This window comes from Macrotis lagotis, chromosome 5 (assembly GCF_037893015.1).
Source record: "Macrotis lagotis isolate mMagLag1 chromosome 5, bilby.v1.9.chrom.fasta, whole genome shotgun sequence".
NCBI lineage: Eukaryota > Metazoa > Chordata > Mammalia > Peramelemorphia > Peramelidae > Macrotis > Macrotis lagotis.
In genome coordinates this window covers 113,058,203-113,078,061 of record NC_133662.1, presented here as the reverse complement: position 1 = coordinate 113,078,061, position 19,859 = coordinate 113,058,203, and the positions used below count along the sequence as shown (strand labels likewise).

At 35.2% G+C, this 19,859-nt stretch overlaps 1 protein-coding gene across 3 annotated transcripts in view; it reads left to right on the top strand.

The window, feature by feature from the left end:
• Positions 1-19,859, top strand: part of REV3L (REV3 like, DNA directed polymerase zeta catalytic subunit) — a 244,142-nt gene that overhangs the window by 117,336 nt on the left and 106,947 nt on the right. For 2 of the 3 annotated variants that reach the window (XM_074187375.1, XM_074187377.1), the window contains exons 8-13: positions 51-135; positions 221-372; positions 1,014-1,142; positions 6,631-6,868; positions 13,295-13,437; positions 15,170-19,367. In XM_074187375.1, the coding sequence (XP_074043476.1) occupies positions 51-135; positions 221-372; positions 1,014-1,142; positions 6,631-6,868; positions 13,295-13,437; positions 15,170-19,367 (4,945 nt within the window). The remainder of the gene's footprint in view (positions 1-50; positions 136-220; positions 373-1,013; positions 1,143-6,630; positions 6,869-13,294; positions 13,438-15,169; positions 19,368-19,859) is intronic. The other variant, XM_074187376.1, reaches the window with a different exon arrangement.

Here is a 19,859-nt window from a genome sequence, read left to right as displayed (position 1 = left end):
TGCCTAAAAAGGTCCTCTTCCTTTTTTGAATGCACATTTTAAATTTAAAGATCGTGGATGTGTTCCAGCAACAGAGAGTGAAAAAATGTTTCAGAAGAAACTTCAAGAAGTTCTTAAGCAGAATGATTTCTCTGTGTAAGTAGTCATTTAATACAGTTCATTGAACTGACCTTTCTCCCTTGATAATCTAGTTAGTTTTAAAGGATGTGTTTTAATTAAGCAGAACATTATCAGGATCTGTGGACTATAGTAATGGATCCCAGGAGTTCTCTGCTGAGTTAACGTTACATTCTGAGGTTCTGTCTACTGACGCTGTTCCCTGTTCACCAGCCAATATGGTAGAAGTTCATCAAGAGAATGAGTTGAATAAAGGTGAGCTTTTTAGTAACAACACCTTGGATTGTACAGTGTTCAGTAAAGTAGTCATATGATCTGTTTTGTTAAATTATTTGTTTTCCATGTTGGAAGACATTTTTAATGTTGTTTATTTTAACATTAGAAATTAGGTTTCAGTCTGGTAGGGTATATGGAGAGGGTAAGAAGTATATAAAGTTTTGAGTAACCCACCATTATTAGTCTTATTTGTCATTTGATACTTTCCATCAACAAACAATCTCACCTCTCATTGTGTGCTGCATTCAACTTCTTTGCTGCAGTATAAGTTGAAATGAATTTTTTGTCCTATATCTGCCTGAACCTTAATGTACTGATTGTACCATAGACTCTCATTAAAACAGTAGGAAAGTGTTAAGTTTATAGAGCATATCAAAATATTGAATTGAAAACTTATAGAACTTAAGTGCTTGTGTGAGACTATATGTTATTTTATCAGACATCATAAGTAACTATTACTATTTACCTTCAAAACAGGAATGACTAACTTTGTTCAGATAGCAGAATTTTAAGGTTTTATTGAATGAAATCTATTTAAATGCTCACTAGATTTTAAAATTCTGAAAGTTTAAATTTTAAAGGATGGCATAACTGAATATTGGCCTTGTTTTTATCTTAAGAGTACTTAAGAAAGAATTTTCTTAAAGAGGAAGAAGCACTTATTAATGAAGAAGCAATTTTGAACCTCATGGAAACAAGTCAGACCTTCCAGCCTCTGTCCCAAAGACTGAGTCAGTCTCCAGTTTTCAGTAAGTAATTTAATTCCACAATGACCATTCATATTTCAACTTTTAGATTTATGTGAACATTTTTTCTAGATTTCTGTAAACAGTGTTTCTAATTGTTTTGTTTAGACAAGCTTAGCCCAAAGAGACTGGCATAATAAAACTGTGAAAGAGTAAACTGGCAGTCAGGAGTCGGACTACTGTTCTTATACTGTTATTTTGATCTTAACTTGCTAAAATCAGTTTTCTCTTATTTAATGTAAGGCTACTGATATCTAATTTGCCTATTTCACAGATTTGAAACCTATGAAATATTATGTACATGTGAAATAGTGGTATGTGAAAATCATTGCAGTATAGCTGAGAATGCAATTAGTTTTCCATTTAAGATCCATTTATGAGCATTGTGATTTAAGCCAACTTGTGAAATTTTAAGTCTCAGTTCCTTAAATACTATTATTGGGATCTGAAAAGATCTTAAATTGTATCACTGACTAGATCAAACAAGATGAAATTTATTAGGAATAAATGCAAAATTTTACACATGGGTTCAAAAATAATGCATTACAAGTATAATATTATGAACAAGAGATGATTGGGTTACACTTTATCTGTTAAAAGAAGAGATTCTGGTGCATGGGGGTGGCTAGGTGGCTCAGTGGATAGAGCACTGGCCTTGGAGTCAGGAGTACCTGAGTTCAAATCCGGCCTCAGACACTTAATAATTGCCTAGCTGTGTGGCCTTGGGCAAGCCACTTAACCCCATTGCCTTGCAAAAACTAATTTAAAAAAACTAAAAAACTAAAAAGAAGAGATTCTGGGGCTGCTAAATTGCACAGTGAATAGAGCACCGGCCCTGGAGTCCAGAGTACCTGAGTTCAAATCCAGCCTCAGACACTTAATTACCTAGCTATGTAGCCTTGAGCAAGCCACTTAACCCCACTGCCTTGCAAAAAAAACTTAAAAAAAACAAAGATGAGATTCTAGGTAGACTGCAAGCTCAGTCAATAGGAATCAGCAGTATACCCGGGGGGAACCAAGAAGTCCATTGTGATTTTATGTAGCATTAGGAGAGGAATAAGCTCCTGGCAGCTAAGCGACTCGATGGATAGAACATTGGGCCAAGAAGAACTGAAATTTGGCCTCAGACACTTCTTGGCCAGCTCTGTGCTCCTCGGCAAGTCACTTAACCTCAGTTTGCCAGTTTGCTGAAGATTGTCAGGAAAACGCCATGGACATTATTGGAGTCTTATTTATGGTCCACAAGGGTCATGAAGAGTTGAACATGATTTGATCTGAATGTCCCTGGCTTTTCAAGATTTTCCCTTTAAAGTTACTTTCTTTCTACCTGTATATAACTTACATGTCCTGATTTATTCTCAACGTAATGTAGGTAGAAAAGGAATAAGCATTTATTAAGCATTAATATGTGCTAGACACTGTGCTAAGCACTCTACAGATATTATCTCTTTTGAGCCTGATAACAACTCCAAGAGATAGGATTGTTATTATTCCCATTTACAGATAAGGAAACTGAGGCACACAACAGTTAGGTGCCTAGGCCAGGATCACACAGCTGATAAGGGTCTCAGACTGAACTTGAACTCAGGTCTTCCTGACTTCACTGCCACTAGTACCTTGTAGACAGGAACTGTTTTTGCCTCCTTTGCAATACCTAACGATTAGCAAAATGCTTAAGAGTTAAGAAGCTCTTAGTAAGTATCTGATTGATTGATAATTCAGTTCTACTTTGCCCTATTAGATCACACTAGGAGCAAGCATTGTGTTGACTTCTAGGCTCCATACTTTAACAAGTATACTTATAAGCTGGAGAAGATTCAGAGGTGTCCAGTCAGAATAGTAATATGCCTCAAGTTCAATTTTATTTATGTTGTTTCACTCCAAAGGGCAGATTTCTCTTAAACATAAGGAAAACTTCCCAAACCACCTACATTAGAATAGGTTTTCCTTGGAGACAGTGGGTTATACTATGGTGGGGATATTTTTTAGTTGGAGTTGAACCAGATTGCCACTTAGGGACCCTTCCAACTCTGAAATTCTGTGATTTTTCCATTTGTCAAATGAGAATAATGATTCCTCCCTACCTGTCTCACATTGTTATTATAGAGACCAAACAAGATCATATATGTGAAAATAAATTGTGAACTCTAAATACTATCAAATGTTTCTTTATTGAGTTAAGTATAAAAATGTGGTCTTTAAGTCAGTTTTGTTTTTCATTTTCTGCAAAGCTTTTTTATAGAAACTTGAAAAGGTTCCCTTTATTTTTTAATTCATTTTTATTTCTGGGGGAAGAATCATTGCTTTAGGGGGAGACAAAAAAGAAGGGAAAAAACATTTGCTTGATCAGTGCAATTCTAAAGGTGAGTTACTATAAGAGACTACTGTAACTAGATCTGTATCCCTACTGTGTGACTTGCAGAAATTTCTCGAGCTAAATTCTTATAAAACTATTCAACACTGGCTAGAGGCAGCATATACTGCTCCCTGTTGAGTACCCTTACTGTCTCATCACTTTTACCTGTCAACTCCTTTATCATCTGACTCTAAAAAAGTACCTTTCTGCTACTCTAGTAGTTTCTTTACAATTACTCCTAATTACTAGCTTCAAAGCATTCATTAGCACCTTTAGACTTTTTACTAGATTTCTCTTAAATATTTTATTCTATCATGGTAGCATCTTTTTCTGACATGTACTTTTTATTTAATCTGTTTTTATTTTGATGTTACTCAATTTTAATTCCCCAAAGTAAACTTCCCAATTACATGTTTAAAAATTTTTGAAGTCATTATTAAAAAATTTTTGAGTTCCAAATTCTCTTTTTCTTTTTCATTTGACCCCATTTCTTATTATAATGTGAAGTCATGCAAAATATATTTCCACATTAACTGGGTTGCAAAAAAAAACCCCAAAAAGCCAAGACAAGAATTTTTAAATATGCTTTAATTTGCATTCAGAATTCATAAGTCCCTCAGGAGGTGATTAAAATTTTTCTTCCTGGATCTTTTGAAATGGTTTTGGATCATTGTCTTGGTCAGAGATCAGTGCTTTAGCCAGGGCATTCACCAGTTGATCTTTGATAAAACATTACTGTTATTGTGTGCAATGTTCTCCTCATTCAGCTCATTTCACTTTGTATGAATTCATAGAAGTCTTCCCAGTTTTTTCTGAAACTATTTGCTCATCATTCATTTCTTTTTAGGGTTTGGAGTTTTGTTTTTGTTTTTGTTTTTTTGCAAGGCAATGGGGTTAAGTGGCTTGCCCAAGGCCACTTAGCTAGGTAATCAATAAGTATCTGAGGCTGGATTTGAGCTCAGGTACTCCTGACTCCAAGGCCACTGCTCTATCCACTGTGCCACTTAGCTGCCCCTGCTCATCATTTCTTATAGCATAACAGTATTACATTATAATCATGTACCGTAACTTGTTCGGCCATTCCCCAATTGATGGGCATCCCCCTAATTCTTTGCTACCACAAAAAGAACTGCTATAAATATTTTTTTATAAATATGTTCTTTTCCCTGCTTCTTTAAGCTCTTTAGAATACAGACCCAGTAGTGGTATCAGTTTTATAACTCTTCAGGTGTAATTCCAAATTGTTCTCCAGAAGAGTTAAACTAATTCACAACTTCACCAAAAGTATATTAGTGACTCAATTTTTCCATATCCCTTCCATTATTTATCCTTTTCCTGTTCTGTCATATTAACCAATTTGATAGTTGTGAAGTAGTGACTCAGAATTAATTTGCATTTCTCTCATCAATAGTGACACATGTGGAAACATATCCCTGCCTTTTCTATCTCGATAAACCTCTGCATGTCTCTTCATATGACACCTCCACAGGGAGCACCTAGCTTTCCAGTGGGCCTTCCTTTTGTCCTTTTGGTGTGTGGCTACAAAGGGATAGTACTCAAAGATTCTGCTCAACTATCTCTCCCACATTCCCCATTGCAAGTCCATCTTTTCCATCCACACATATCTTTCTAATGACATCCCTTCACTGATGCTTCTGAACACTTGATGGAGCAGTGTGGATCACTGTATTGCTCTTTGAATCACTTTCAACTTAAATTCAAAGTTCAGAGTTATGCTATTCCATGATTCACAACCAAAAGAATAGTATTTAAAAGCTGTGCCTTTGGGTCAGGGAGAAGTTGAGGTCATGAAAAGTACTGAGTAATATTTCAAAAGCAATCTTCCTTCCTCCTCCTTTTCTCTTAGCCCAGAAATTGTCTGTGCACAGTGTCTTTCTGAGAAATACTTATACAAGTATACCAGCTCTATGTTTTATCCATCCAAGTGTATATCAAAAATCTTCAGTTTTTAAAATCTCTGTAAAGATTTAACCTTTTTAACCTCTTAGATTTGTGCTTAAGACCCTTATAGTTTTTTAAGTTTTTTGTAACTGTAAAAATAATTTATATAAAAAAATAATAATTTATATCACTTCTTAGTAAGGAGAGAGATTAGCAGTATGACTGAATTCAGATCCTGCCTTAGACATTTACCGGCTATATGAACCTGAGCAAGTAATTTTAATGTCTCTCAGATTCAGTTTCCCCATCTTTAAAGTGGAGATAATAGCATCTAACCTCACAGGATTGGTAAGAGAATCATATGAGATAATATATAAAGTATTTTGCAAATAATGTATAAATACCAGCCATTATCATTATTAATAAATCCCTTAGAGTGACTTAGTTTGCTTTTTCTGAAGTCTTTCTTTAGACTGGTTTAGCATCTACTCATTATAGTGAGTAATTCCATGACTCTGCAACTCCAGCAATATATTTCCTCCTTGGACAAGATCCCTCCTTCAAAGTAGCAATCTTAGAACTTAGTAAGCACTTGCTATATGTCAGTCACTGTACCAGATGCTGGGAATAAAAAGACAAAAAATGAAACTGTCCTCTCCCACAAATTTTGGGGAAGGCAACATGTCTGCTTCTAAGCATTTACAGAATAAATACAAGGTATAATTCAGGAGAATGGAAAGGAAGGCAACAATAGTATTTGGGGAGGAAAAAAAGCCCTCATGTCTGAGGGAGAAGCATTTCTAATGGTCTCCTATGTGCCAGACACTTTAGGAATCATTTGAGAAATAGTGTTTGAATTGAGATTTCAAAGCAGCCAGACATTAAGATCAGTTGATTAGGGTGGAAGTCTTCAAATATATAAGAAACTTGAAGTTCTAAACATTTCATTATTTCACCTATTCCTGATTCATCTACCAAAGAAATTCCTTTAATCAGTTAATAGAAACTTTTATTAGTGTTGGATATTATATATTTAGCAGATTTAAAGCAATGAAGTTAGAAAATTCTTCTTTTAACCTCTTTCAATTTCATTCCTAGTTCATTCATACTTTTCAAAGTTAAACCTTTCTTATAGATTTTCTTGTTCTGAGTTTTCTAAAGTTTCAAAATGTAGGACTATTTGGAAAATAAAAACTACTGTAATGGATATTCACTTTGTTTTTTATTTTGTAGTGGACAGCAGTCCTGATGAATCTTTGGTGCATCTTCTGGCTGGTTTGGAGAGTGATGGATATCAAGGCAAAAGACATGGCATTTCATCTTCACATCTTTCCTTTGGAAGCTCTAGAAATCCCCAGAATAGTGATGATGAAGAAAATGAACCACAAATAGAAAAAGAAGAAATGGAGCTTAGTTTGCTGATGTCCCAAAGGTGGGACAGCAATATTGAAGAACACAGTGCCGAGAAAAGGTAATTTGCTTCTTAGTTATTACATATTAATTTTCTGTTTTCTCAAAATGATTTACTTTTGACTACAAATTATTTCTTGACTCTAATGCGCCCTCTCTTCCTTCAGACTTCTTCTCTATGTGACTTTCATTCTTCATGAGTGACAAGCATATGCTGTTGGCCTAGAACATATACCCATAGTACATATATCAAGTGCTTTGCAGATTTTAAGCACTATATAAATTGAGCTATTATCTTTCTTCTTTACCATATAAATATAAAGACAGCAGAGACCAGTCTGTTGACAGTAAACCTCAAACCACTGGGGGTTTTTTTGGTTATATCATGCAATCCATTTTTGTAATAAATTGAATGTTTTAGCATTCTTTTCTGTTCTTGCCAGGCTTTAGGTTTTGTACTTTACTTACTCTCTTTTCTATATTCTTGTGTCATTTTTTCCCTATCTTTCTTACTATTTTTCACTGAAGCGTGGACTTCATTTTCTACTCTACTTTGGCTTTTTCCTAATCTTTTATCATACAAAGCTGATTGTACTCTCTCATTATACTTGCCTCTCTAAGGTATTGGAAGAAAATGGAATGTATATTTAAAAAAGTATATTATTTGCAAATATGTATAGAAATTGTGATGGCAGTTGGGTAAATCTTTGGGGTTTACGTGCATTCAAAAAAAAATTGAGATGAGGCAGGAATTTTCACAAATTTCATGGACAGATTTTTAATTAATAAAGACAAAATAAATTTTATAAGCCTGCTAGCATAACTTTTCAATTTTATTGAGTCAGAATATTTTCAAAAAAAAGGATATTGTAATAAGAGATTGTCGGATTTATCAGGAAATCAGATACTAATTCTCTCTGAAATAGGTAATATTATATATTCAAAAGTCAGAGAATTAAGTCTCTTAATAATAAAACACAATGCCAATCAAGTGAAAATAAAATCATGGATAAAATTAGAAAATAGGTACTGTTTCCTTCTCAGATAAAGTAAATGAAGATTATGTTGAGCTAGCCTTAAAAACCCAAAACTCTTCAGACACAGGAGTGTACAAGCTTTTAATTCTTCTGGGCTCCATCGACCAACAAATGATTGTCAAGGGCCACAGAATATAATATTTATGATTATTGTGTTTGATAATATTGTGGTTTTTTGGGTGTTGGGACCCAGAAGAGCTAAAAGTTTGAACATCCCTCTCCAAGAAAACTAGGAAAAATTGTGATGGACACTCTGATTAAGAGGACCAGTTAGGTACTCTCCCCCAAAATTTCATTTTTGCATTTATTTTTTCATGCATATTCATGTTATTAGGAAGTTGAGGTGAAAATTAGTTGAATTTTCAGAACATTCCTGTTTTCACTGTATGTATTTACTATGTTTGCCTATAATATTTGATCATTTGCCTATAAAAAGACTACAGAGGTGGAGGTCTATAAAGTCACAAAGCATTGCCATTCCATTTTCAGGCAACTTGTAATTGTTAAGAAGGCTATGAGGGGCAGCTAGGTGGCACAGTAGATAGAGCACTGGCCCTGGAGTTGGGAGTACCTGAGTTCAAATCTGGCCTCAGATACTTAATAGTTACCTAGCTGTGTGGCCTTGGGCAAGTCACTTAACCCCATTTGCCTTGCAAAAACCTAAAAAAAAAGTCTATGGCTATTGTCTATTCTAGTGATTTCATGGACATAGGAAGCTCCTAGACAGGAATTTCCTCTACCAATGCAAGTTAGCATCTTTCCAGCAACTTATATTCTTAGAGAGTTGCCTGCAGTATCAAAAGGTTAAGTGACTTGCCCAGTTTTAAAGAACCAGTATGTCAGAGGAAGAAATGGAACCCAGATTATCTTGACCCTAAGACCAGCTCTCTTTCATCAGGCCATGCCTGCTTCTTAGTTGTTAAGAAGTTCTTTATTAAGCCAAAGTCTCTTTTGCATAAATTTCACCTTAAGGAGCATGTGAGCTGTGCATCAGTTATCTCTTTCTCTCCATTGCCAGGCATATATCTCTGATAACATTCTTTACAATCTTTTCTTGTTCAATTCTACAGTGCTAACTTTTTGCAGTCTTTGTACATTCATCATGTGACTTTGTGTTGTACTTACCTTTAATTCTTCAGATTTTATGGTGTTCCATAATTCATAGTCATAAAATAAGACCTAATTCTGCCCATTTTAGCTATGTGAAAATAATTTGATCCAAAAGAAAAACAGAAGTCAATCCCCTTCTAAATCTTCCCTTTTCTATACTACCTATCCCTATTTAGGGGTGGGGCATTTCGAGCTATTTCTTATATGGTTTCTAGAATAATTCTAGGCATTCTTTCTTACATGTAATCCAGACTGCCAGTACTCCACCAAAAATGAATTAACTAAAAGTTAGCTCTCTTAATTGTATATACTATTCCAAATGTGGTGGGACCAATGCAAAGTATTGTGGAACGACTGCTTCCTTTGTTTTAAACATTATGCTATTAATACAGTCTAAGACTGTTAACTTTTCTGACAGTCAGCTAAAGCCCTGAAACTGACAACTCAATTGATTGAAAGACTGAAATAGATCATTATTCTTATTACATCACAGATATATATATAAGGAACTGAGAGCCAGATGTGAGGAAGGTGTACATTCCAGGCTTGGGGCCAATGCAAAAGCACAAAGAGAAAATGGAGTAATCTTTATGAGGAACAGGAAGGAGGTCAATTTGGTTGGACTGTAGTGTCCATGAAGTGGTATAATGCGTAATGAGCCTGGAAAGGTAGAATAGTTTCAGATTGTGAAGAACTTTAAAAAGTATCAAATAGAAATTTATATTTAATTCTAAAAATCATGTGGCAGTCACATGTTCAGCTGTGTGCATTAGGGAAAATCACCTCCTCTGTAGAAGCTAGATTAATGAGCAAAGTTTTAAATCAGGGGCAGCTAGGTGGCATAGTGGATAAAGCACTGGCCTTGGAGTCAGGAGTACCTGGGTTCAAATCCAGTTTCAGGCATTTAATAATTACCTAGCTGTGTGGCTTTGGGCAAGCCACTTAACCACATTTGCCTTGCAAAAACCTAAAAAAAAAAAAAATTTAAATTAGGGAGACTAATTAGAAGGCTATGGAAATAGTCTAGGCAAGATGTAAGTAGACCCTGAACCAGGGGGCTAACTGTTCAAAGAGATAGATTTGAGAGATATTTTGGAGATAAAGGCAAGAATTGGAAATTGTCTGGAAATATAGGATAAGAGAGAATGAAGTATCAGGAATGACATGACCCTGAGGTACTTGGAAGAATGGAGATGTCCTTGAAAGAAGTAGGGAAGTTTGGGAAAGGAGTGAGTTTTTGGAAGAAAGATATCACATTCTTTTTTTGGGGGGGGGACTATTGAGTTTGAAACATCAAGTAGACAACTGGGTGATAAAGACTGGATATGAGACATTAAAGGCGACTGAGAAGAACAATAAGACAAGTAGAAAAATCACAAGAGAACAGTGTCATTGAAATACAGACAGGAAACATAATTAACAGTGTCAAATGCTACAGAGATTTTCCTGAAGGATGAGAATTGAGAAAAAGGCCTATTTGGCAATTAAGAGCTCATTGATAACTTTGAAAATAATAGTTTCAGTTGACTAATGAGCATCTGATACCTATACACAAATGCATAAAATATGGCTAATAGCAAGATGAAATAAAGATCTTAAAACAAGAAGGAATTTGACCTTGTGGGTCTCACTGAGATTTGAGATAATACTTGTGAATAGAAAATGGACCTAAAAAGACGTCTTATTCAAAAAAAACAAGACAGTTAAAAATAGAGAAGGAGTACAGGAGAACATTGTATGATTAAAAAAAGTTATGCCTATTCATTTGAGGAAATCCTAGAACTAGAGGAGGGAAGTATGTTGGAGAGATTTAGTTAATGACCAGTGGAATTAGAAATAGAAGCAATGCTGTCAGTGCAGTATATACAGCAGATCATCTGGATAGAACATGGATAAGAAGTTTCAGAAAAACATCCTATGTACTGATGGAAGACTTCAGTATCCATATATCATTTAAATGCTGTTCTTTTGCCACAGGTAGATTCCCTCTTTTATTTTGTCATTTGTCTCAATAATCCTATAGATTTCTATAAAAGGCTGTGATGTTCACAAAGCTCCAACATAACTTAATCAAGAACAGGTTAAGCCAAACTAATCTCTTTTTTGACAGGATTACTAAACTAGTAAATGAGGAGTTCATTGTGGATATGGTTTACCCAGATTTTTGTGAATTATTTCTAATAGTCTTTCTTATTATTTTTGTGGAACAGATAGAAGAATTTAGAATTAAATATTACTAGATGGATTCAAAAAATTCTTTGAATGTTTCCAAAAGTTTTCATTAATGATTGTTAATTTAGAAGGTGGTGTTCAATAAAATCTGGCAATCAACTTTAGGGAATTGACATAAAAATATAACACCAAGATAACAATAGATAAGAGGTCAAAGCATGTTAAATTTTCAAAATAACTCAAAAGTTGTAAATGACTCATCACTGGCTGATTTGGGGGTGGGGGGTTGCAAGGCAATGGGGTGACTTGCCCAAGATAACATAGCTAAGTATGTATTAAGGCTCTGAGACCATATTTGAACTCCTGACTCTAGGGCTTTGCTCTATCCACTACACCACCAAGTTGCCCACACTGGTTGATTCTTATCTATTACTGAAGAAGACCAAGATGACATTCCCGTGTTAGTGTCAGTCACAGTATGTCTGACTGTGGCTGATCAAACCAATATGAGCTCAGAATACTCTATCTCAGGTCAGATACAAATAGTCCATGTGAACATGATATGAGGGATGGGGGATATTCTAAACTTACCCATCTCCAGTTCTTTTGAGCTGTTTCCATTCTTCCTTGCCCATAGAGCACGCACCCTTTCTGATAGGGGCATACCATGGTGGGCAGTCCTGTGCCTAATATGTCCCATACTGCATAGACAAGAAGATGTAATCACTCAGTGCTAGAGGAGCTATGGGGAGATGGGCATACCAATGTACTGTTTTGTGACCCTGTTGAAATGATACAACTATTCTAGATTTCAATTTGAAATTTTGTAGAAGTTGCTTAACTGTCCTTACTTATCCTTTGACTGGGTAGTCTCCTTATCAATTATGTACCCCAAGGAAGAAAAGAATTAGAAACAAAGGTCCAATATTTATCAAAATATTCCTCATTGTGCTTTTTGTGGTAGCAAAGAAGTATAAACAAATAGGTGCCTATCCATTGGGTGTAATGACTGAAAAACTATGGTATCTAAACATAATAGTAATAGAACACTACTGTACAGTAAGAAATAATATGAGAAATTCAAAGAAACGTAAGAAGATTTTTATGAACTGCTATAGAGCAAAAACTTGAAGTGTGTGTGTGTGTGTGTGTGTGTGTGTGTGTGTGTGTGTGTGTGTCCTCTTGTTAGAGGCCCAAGGTTCAAATCCCATCTCTATTTATTACCAAGGGTGTGATCTTGGGAAATTCCCTTAACTTCCTAGGCCTTAAAATGAGGCTTGTATTTCTGTTTACAACTACAACAAGATAAATTAAAAAAAATCACTAAAAGAAAGTTAAGCCCTGAATAACTAAAAAAAAAAACAGTAAAGATATCAGAGATCAGATGTAAAGAGAATCTTCCTCCCTTTCTACTCCTCATCCCATTCCCTGCCTTGCCACTCAGTCCAACCCCAAATACAAAAGAGGTAGAGGATTGCCGGTACAGATTATTGTGTTCTGTCACTTTACTGATGTTTTTGCTTAAATGTTTTTGAAACAGTGGAATTTGGTGTCCTCAGTGGAGCAGTGGGGATAACTATTGAAATACATCTAGTATATAAACACAAAAGCATCAATGAATTTATAAAGGCATAGATGGTTTGTTTATCTCAGTTGCAGATGACACAGAACTGGAGAGAGTGCTATAAAACTGGATAAAGAATTAGGATTGAAAAATACTTTCTTTTTGGTTCAATTTTCTTCCATAAAATGACTAATGTGATAATATGTTTACATGATTGCATTTGTATAACCTATCATATTTCTTACCCTCTCAAGGAGGAAAGGGGAAAAATAAAGGGATAGAATTTAGAACTCAAAACTTTTTTAAAAAAATATTTAAAATTATTTTACATGTAATTGGGGGGGTAAAATAAAATATTTTCTTTGCTTTTAGAATACACTCATTTTATGAGTTGATTTAAAGTGATTAAAGTTGATATAAGTTGATTTAAAGTGATTGCAAATGAAGTTCACAGAAGCTATCCTCATTTGTTTTAAAAATTGAAATTTTCATACTTCTGTTTGAATTGAATACCATTTAAGTATGGTAAATTATTTTCTGTGAATCTGAAGTGTAAATTTTTTTTCAGTGGTCATACTAATGAATAAATCTTAATTTTCTCAAGGTCACCATGCAGAAACATCCATAGAAGTTCAACTGAAGAGGAAGATTCTTCTTCAGAGGAAGAAATGGAATGGAGTGGTAATAATTTGCTTCTGGCTAATCTTTCTATACCTCAGTTAGATGGAACAGCAGATGAAAATAGTGGTAAGTGAACAAAGCTATTTTTAATTTTGTTGACATTAAGAAAAAAATTTTGGACTTTAGCACTAAGACTAGACTTGCAAATTAGTTTTTAAAGTGTATAGATTGGGGCTGGCTAGGTGGTGCAGTGGATAGCACTGGCTTTGGAGTCAGGAGTACCTGAGTTCAAATCCAGCCTCAGACACTTAATAATTACCTAGCCATGTGGCCTTGGGCAAGCCACTTAACCCCATTGCCTTGAAAAATCTAAAAAAATAAAATGTATAGATTATCTTATATACAATTTTTCTATCTCTTGAATATATTTCCTTTGGAAGAGATTGTATACTTGACATTTTAATTCTAAAATGTATATGATTTTGTGAGTCCTTAATTACATTTTATAGACTTTATGTACTTTCAGCCTGGTACAGTAGAAAAGTCCCTGGCTCTATCTACTCTAGGGTCAGAGGACATGGTTTAAAAATCTACCTTTATTTGACATTGGACAGGTCACTCAACCTCCCTTGGCTTTAGTTTCTTAAATATATTTTAAGTGAGGAGGTTAAACTAAATCACACACGCGCGCGCGCACACACACACACGCGCACGCGCGCAAAGAGGTCAGAGACAAAGAAAAGTCCCAAAATACACATAGTAACATTTTCTGTAGGAGCTAATAGTAGCAAAGAACTGTAAATAAATTGCATGATCATTGATTGGAAATGGCTAAACTAATTTTAGTACATAGATATAATGAAATATTACTGTGCTAAACAATGAAGAATTCCAAGAAGCATAGGAAAATTTGTATGGAATGGTGCAGAATAAATTAGGCAAAAAAAAGCAATACAAAATGACTACAATGATGTAAACCATACCCCACACCTCCCCCCCCCCCAAATCTGAAACTTTACTAGAGAACCTCTGAGATCCCTTCCAACTCTAGGGATTTGATCAATGGTCATTTAAGTTTCACAAGTAAATGGAATGTTTTTCCTTTTTCTCCCTTCATTGTCTTAATCCTCAAATTACATTCAAAAACATTAGGATGATAGTATTTAACACAGCTTACTTTAAATTATGTGTCTTTTACACCTACTTTCCCCCCATTCCTGGAATGCACCCCCTCCTTATTTATAATCATGTTTCTTTCAAAACTCAGCTCAAGCCCTGCCTTCTACAAAAAGCCCTTTCTGACCCCTCTCCCAATTATTATTCTCTGTCTTCTAATTACCTTGTATTCATTTTGTATATTTATACATTCATATTGTCTACCCTATAGGATGTAAGCATCTTTATTAAGTAGGCAATGAAGAACAATGAACTCAGAGAGCAAATAATAAAAAATAATTTATTCCTGTCCCTGGGTAAGGTTAAGTGACAATCCTTTGGCAGCTTTACCTTCCCAATATTAAAATTAGTTCACATTTTCCGAGCATATTCACACTTAGAATGCTACACAAGGAGGAAAGCTGACCTTTGTGGTGAATGATCTTTTGTTGTTGTAAGTTTTATTTAACTGTTAAAAGGTATTTTAAATCTTTAGAAAGAGGGACAATTTAAAATAACTTCGGGGTGGCTAGGTAGAGTAGTGGATAAAGCACCAGCCTTGGAGTCAGGAGTACCTGGGTTCAAATCCGGTCTCAGACACTTAATAATTACCTAGCTGTGTGGCCTTGGGCAAGCCACTTAACCCCATTTGCCTTGCAAAAACCTAAAAAAATAAAAATAATTAACTTCTTTTCTATTGCAGACAATCCATTGGACAATGAAAGTTCCCGAACTCACTCCTCTGTCATTGCAACAAGCAAAATGTCAGTTAAGACCTCCATCTTTCACAAAGATGCTGCTACATTAGAACCCCCATCTTCTGCTAAAATTACCTTTCCATGTAAACACACAAGTGCCCTTTCTTCCCATGTTTTGAATAAGGAGGATTTAATAGAAGACCTTTCACAACCAAACAACATAGAGACAGGACCTGACCACACAGTCCATTCTCTTACAAATGAAAGCACTTATTCCATGAAGTACCCAGGATCTTTAAACAGTACTATCCATTCTGAAAACTCTCATAAAGAAAGTAGCAAGAAAGAAATTTTTGCAGTTTCATCCTGTGAAAGTAGTATATTTGACTATGAAGAAGATATTTCGTCTTTGAATAGACCAATTCCAAGTAGAAAGTATACTAGCATTAGAAAGATAGAAAAGGATGCTTCTTTTATGCATATGAGTCGCCACATTAATGAAAGTACATTAGGAAAAAACTTCAACTTTTCTGATTTGAGTCACTCAAAAAATAAGCTATCCTCTGAAGGGACTGAGAAGAATAGCAGCACGGCTCTGAATAATTTTTTTCCTTCATCGTTAGCTGAAAATTGTGAATTAGTGTCTTGCTCAGGGGAGAGTAGAACTATGGTGCATTCTGTAGAAAGTGCCAATGATGAAAGTGGAATCAATAAACTTAAAATTAGATATGAAGAATTTCAAGAACATAAGATTGAAAAACCAAGCCTCAGTCAGCAAGCAGCACATTATATGTTTTTTCCAAGTGTTGTTCTTTCTAATTGTCTTAGTAGACCTCAAAAACTATCCCCTGTAACATATAAACTGCAGCCTGGCAACAAACAGTCCCGGTTAAAACTAAATAAAAAGAAACTTATAGATCATCAGGAGACTCCTACCAGTATCAGTGATATTGGATCCACAAAGGAAAGTTGTTTTATGCAAGGTAATTCTTGTAATACTAATTCTGAGAAAGATGATGCGCTATCCAGTGATGTAATTAGAGTTGGTCGTGAAACTTTTGAAAATAAAACACCTGCTGATAGTTGTATTGACTGTCACTTTGGAGATGGAACTTTGGAATCTGATCAGTCTTTTGGACTCTTTGGAAATAAATATACACTTAGAGCCAAACGTAAAGTAAATTATGAGACTGAAGATAGTGAGTCAAGCTTTGTCACACACAACTCAAAAATTAGCCTACCTCAGTCCATGGAGATTGGTGAAAGCTTAGATGGATCTCTAAAATCTCGAAAACGGAGGAAAATGTCTAAAAAACTGCCACCTGTCATTATTAAGTATATCATTATTAATAGATTTAGAGGGAGAAAAAATATGCTTGTTAAGCTAGGAAAAATAGATTCTAAAGAAAAACAGGTAGTACTTACAGAGGAAAAAATGGACCTGTATAAAAAGCTTGCACCTTTGAAGGATTTTTGGCCAAAAGTTCCTGATTCCCCTGCAACCAAATACCCCATTTATCCATTAACACCAAAGAAAAGTCATAGAAGGAAAGCAAAACATAAGTCAGCAAAGAAAAAAACTGGTAAACAGCAGAAGACAAATAATAAAAGTATCAAAAGAACGTTGTCTTTTAGGAAAAAACGGTCACATGCTATTCTTTCTCCTCCCTCACCATCTTATAATGCTGAAACTGAAGACTGTGACTTGAATTATAGCGATGTTATGTCTAAACTTGGTTTTCTTTCTGAGAGAAGCACAAGTCCTGTGAATTCTTCTCCACCTCGCTGCTGGTCTCCCACAGATCCAAGAGCTGAAGAAATTATAGCTGCTTCAGACAAAGAAGCATTGCTTTTTAAGGGTCCTAATATATATAACAGCAAGACTATTAATTCCAGTGTGGGAAAAAATAGTCGAACAAAAGCTCAGGTTAAGCGATCAAAAGCAAAACTTGTTAATCCCTCTGTAGTTACTAAGAAAAGGAATAAACGAACTCAAACTCGTAAGCCAGGAGAGGATGGAAGGAAGAAACCTAGAGCAAAGCAAAAACAAAAAACAAGTGAAAAAGGCAGCACCCCAAAAAAACACATTACATTTAAAGATGAAAAAATAAACACACAAACTAATGCTGAAGTTAAGTTTGTACTAAAACACCAGGATCTCTCTGAGATTTCAAACAACTTCGGAGGTTCCCATTCACCTCATAAGCAGAAAGATGTATCTGTTGCTGGCCCTGCCACTATACATCCCCTCTCAACTCCACTCCCTTCAATAGTTAATGTACAACAGAAGTCACCAGGTTGCTTTCCTTCTTCCTTAGAAAATAAGAAATCCATAGATTTGCAAACATTTTCTTCTCCACAAGATGATTTATGTTCATCAGTAATTTCTACATCTATAGGTCCTGGAAAGGAATTATCAAAAATTAATGCTCAAAGGTCTCATAATCAAAGTGCTATTTTTAGCATAAAGGAATCAACTTTGATTCAAAGTAATATATTTGACCTTTCCAATCATTTGTCTCAGGTAACACAGAATACACAGTTATCCTTGGGTATGATGTCTACAAAGACAGAAGAAACTGCACATTCACAAAAAAAAAATTTGTCATCTGTGGGAAAATTAAATGAACATCATAGTTCCCTAGATTCAATAAAATCAGATCAACTCCATGCTCCTGATTTTTTGCATTGCAAAGATAGTCAGCAGCACATTGTTTGCATGCCAGACCCATCAAAGCACAGTGATCCTTATTCCCCTATACATATAACTTCTGAAGAAAACCATGGCTCTCTTCAGTTGCCTAACAATTGCTTTGTAACTTCCTTGAGAAGTCCAATAAAACAAATAACATGGGAACAAAAACAGAGGGGATTTATTTTGGATATGTCCAGTTTCAAACCTGAAAGAATAAAGCAACGCTCACTGTCAGAAGCAATTTCACAAACCAAGGCTCTTTCTCAGTGTAAAAATCGAAATGCATCAGCTTCTACATTTGGGGAAGGACAATCTGGATTAGCAGTCCTGAAAGAATTACTCCAAAAAAGACAGCAGAAAGCACAAAATGCACATGTTATGCAAGATCCATTACAAAGTAAACCTCAAATGAACAGAAGTGTTTCTTGTTCTCTTGAGCCTAATAAAGCAGTCAAAAGATCACGATCAGTAGCATCTCCAAGAAAACCTCGAACTCCGAGAACTACAAAACCTAAAGAAAAAATTCCAAAACTTTTAAAGTTAGATTCTTTAAATTTACAAAACACAGGTCAGATGGACCACTCAGTTTCTGATGATAGTCCTGTCTTTTTTTCAGATCCAGGTTTTGAAAGTTGCTATTCACTTGAAGATAGTCTTTCACCAGAACATAATTATAATTTTGATATTAATACCATAGGGCAAACCGGATTTTGCAGTTTCTATTCAGGAAGTCAGTTTGTCCCAGCTGATCAGAACTTGCCACAAAAGTTTCTGAGTGATGCAGTTCAAGATCTTTTTCCTGCACAAACCACTGAAAATGAGTTTTTAAGTCATGATAATCAGAACTGTGATGAAAATAAGCATCATTCAGCAGATCCAACCTCATGGATTAGATCTGGTACTTTAAGTCCTGAACTTTTTGATAAGCCACCCATAGAAAGCAATGAAAATCATCGGCACAATCAGTGGAAAAACAGTTTACACCCCCTACCATCACGATCTAATTCAATAATGGATTCCTTCTGTGTCCAGCAGCCAGGTGACTGTGTAAATGAAAAGTCTATAATGAATAGGAATTCGCTAAGCAAAGAAGTGTTTCTTAGCCTTCCACAGCCAAGAGATTCAGATTGGATTCAAAACCACACAAAGAAAGAAGCTTCTTTTGACACAGGACAGTCCCTTGATTCCATTAATACCTCTTTTACTGCAATATTATCCTCTCCAGATGGTGAACTTGTAGATGTAGCTTCAGAAGACTTAGAATTATATGTTTCAAGAAATAATGAGATGTTAACACCAACTCCAGATAGTTCACCAAGATCCACCAGCTCTCCTTCACAATCTAAAAATGGTAGTTTCACATCTCGAACTGCTCATATTCTGAAACCACTTATGTCCCCACCAAGTCGGGAAGAAATTATGGCAACTTTATTAGATCATGACCTTGCAGAAACTACTTACCAAGAACCATTTTGCAGTAATCCTTCGGATGCACCACAAAAACCCAGGTAATATGGTAATGCCTTTTCAAAAGAATCATGATGTAAACACATGCATAACTGTAATTTATAACATCACATTCATTGTCATTTGATGTATGTCTTCTTATTTCAATCTTTTTAATCTTATCACTATGAATAGGTATTCATAAGGACCTTGAAGAAAAGGAATATTTCATTTTTGCCTGTGTTCCCAGGGTCTAGTTCCCTGGCCTAGTGTATTTAAAGAGAGTTTTCCCTTTATCAGGAGTCCCCACACTGATGAAGTCACAGATCTGGACCAAAAATATAAAAATGAAACATAAACATAAACCATTCTAATATTGAATTATAAAATATGTTTGAAAATTTTCAAATGTTGTAGATGGATATTTTACAGTTGTTGTTTAGTCAGTTGTGTCCAACTCCTCATGACCCCATTTGCACTTTTTATGGCACAGACACTGAAGTTGTTTGCCATTTCCTTCTCCAGCTCATTTTACAGATGATGAACTGAGGCAA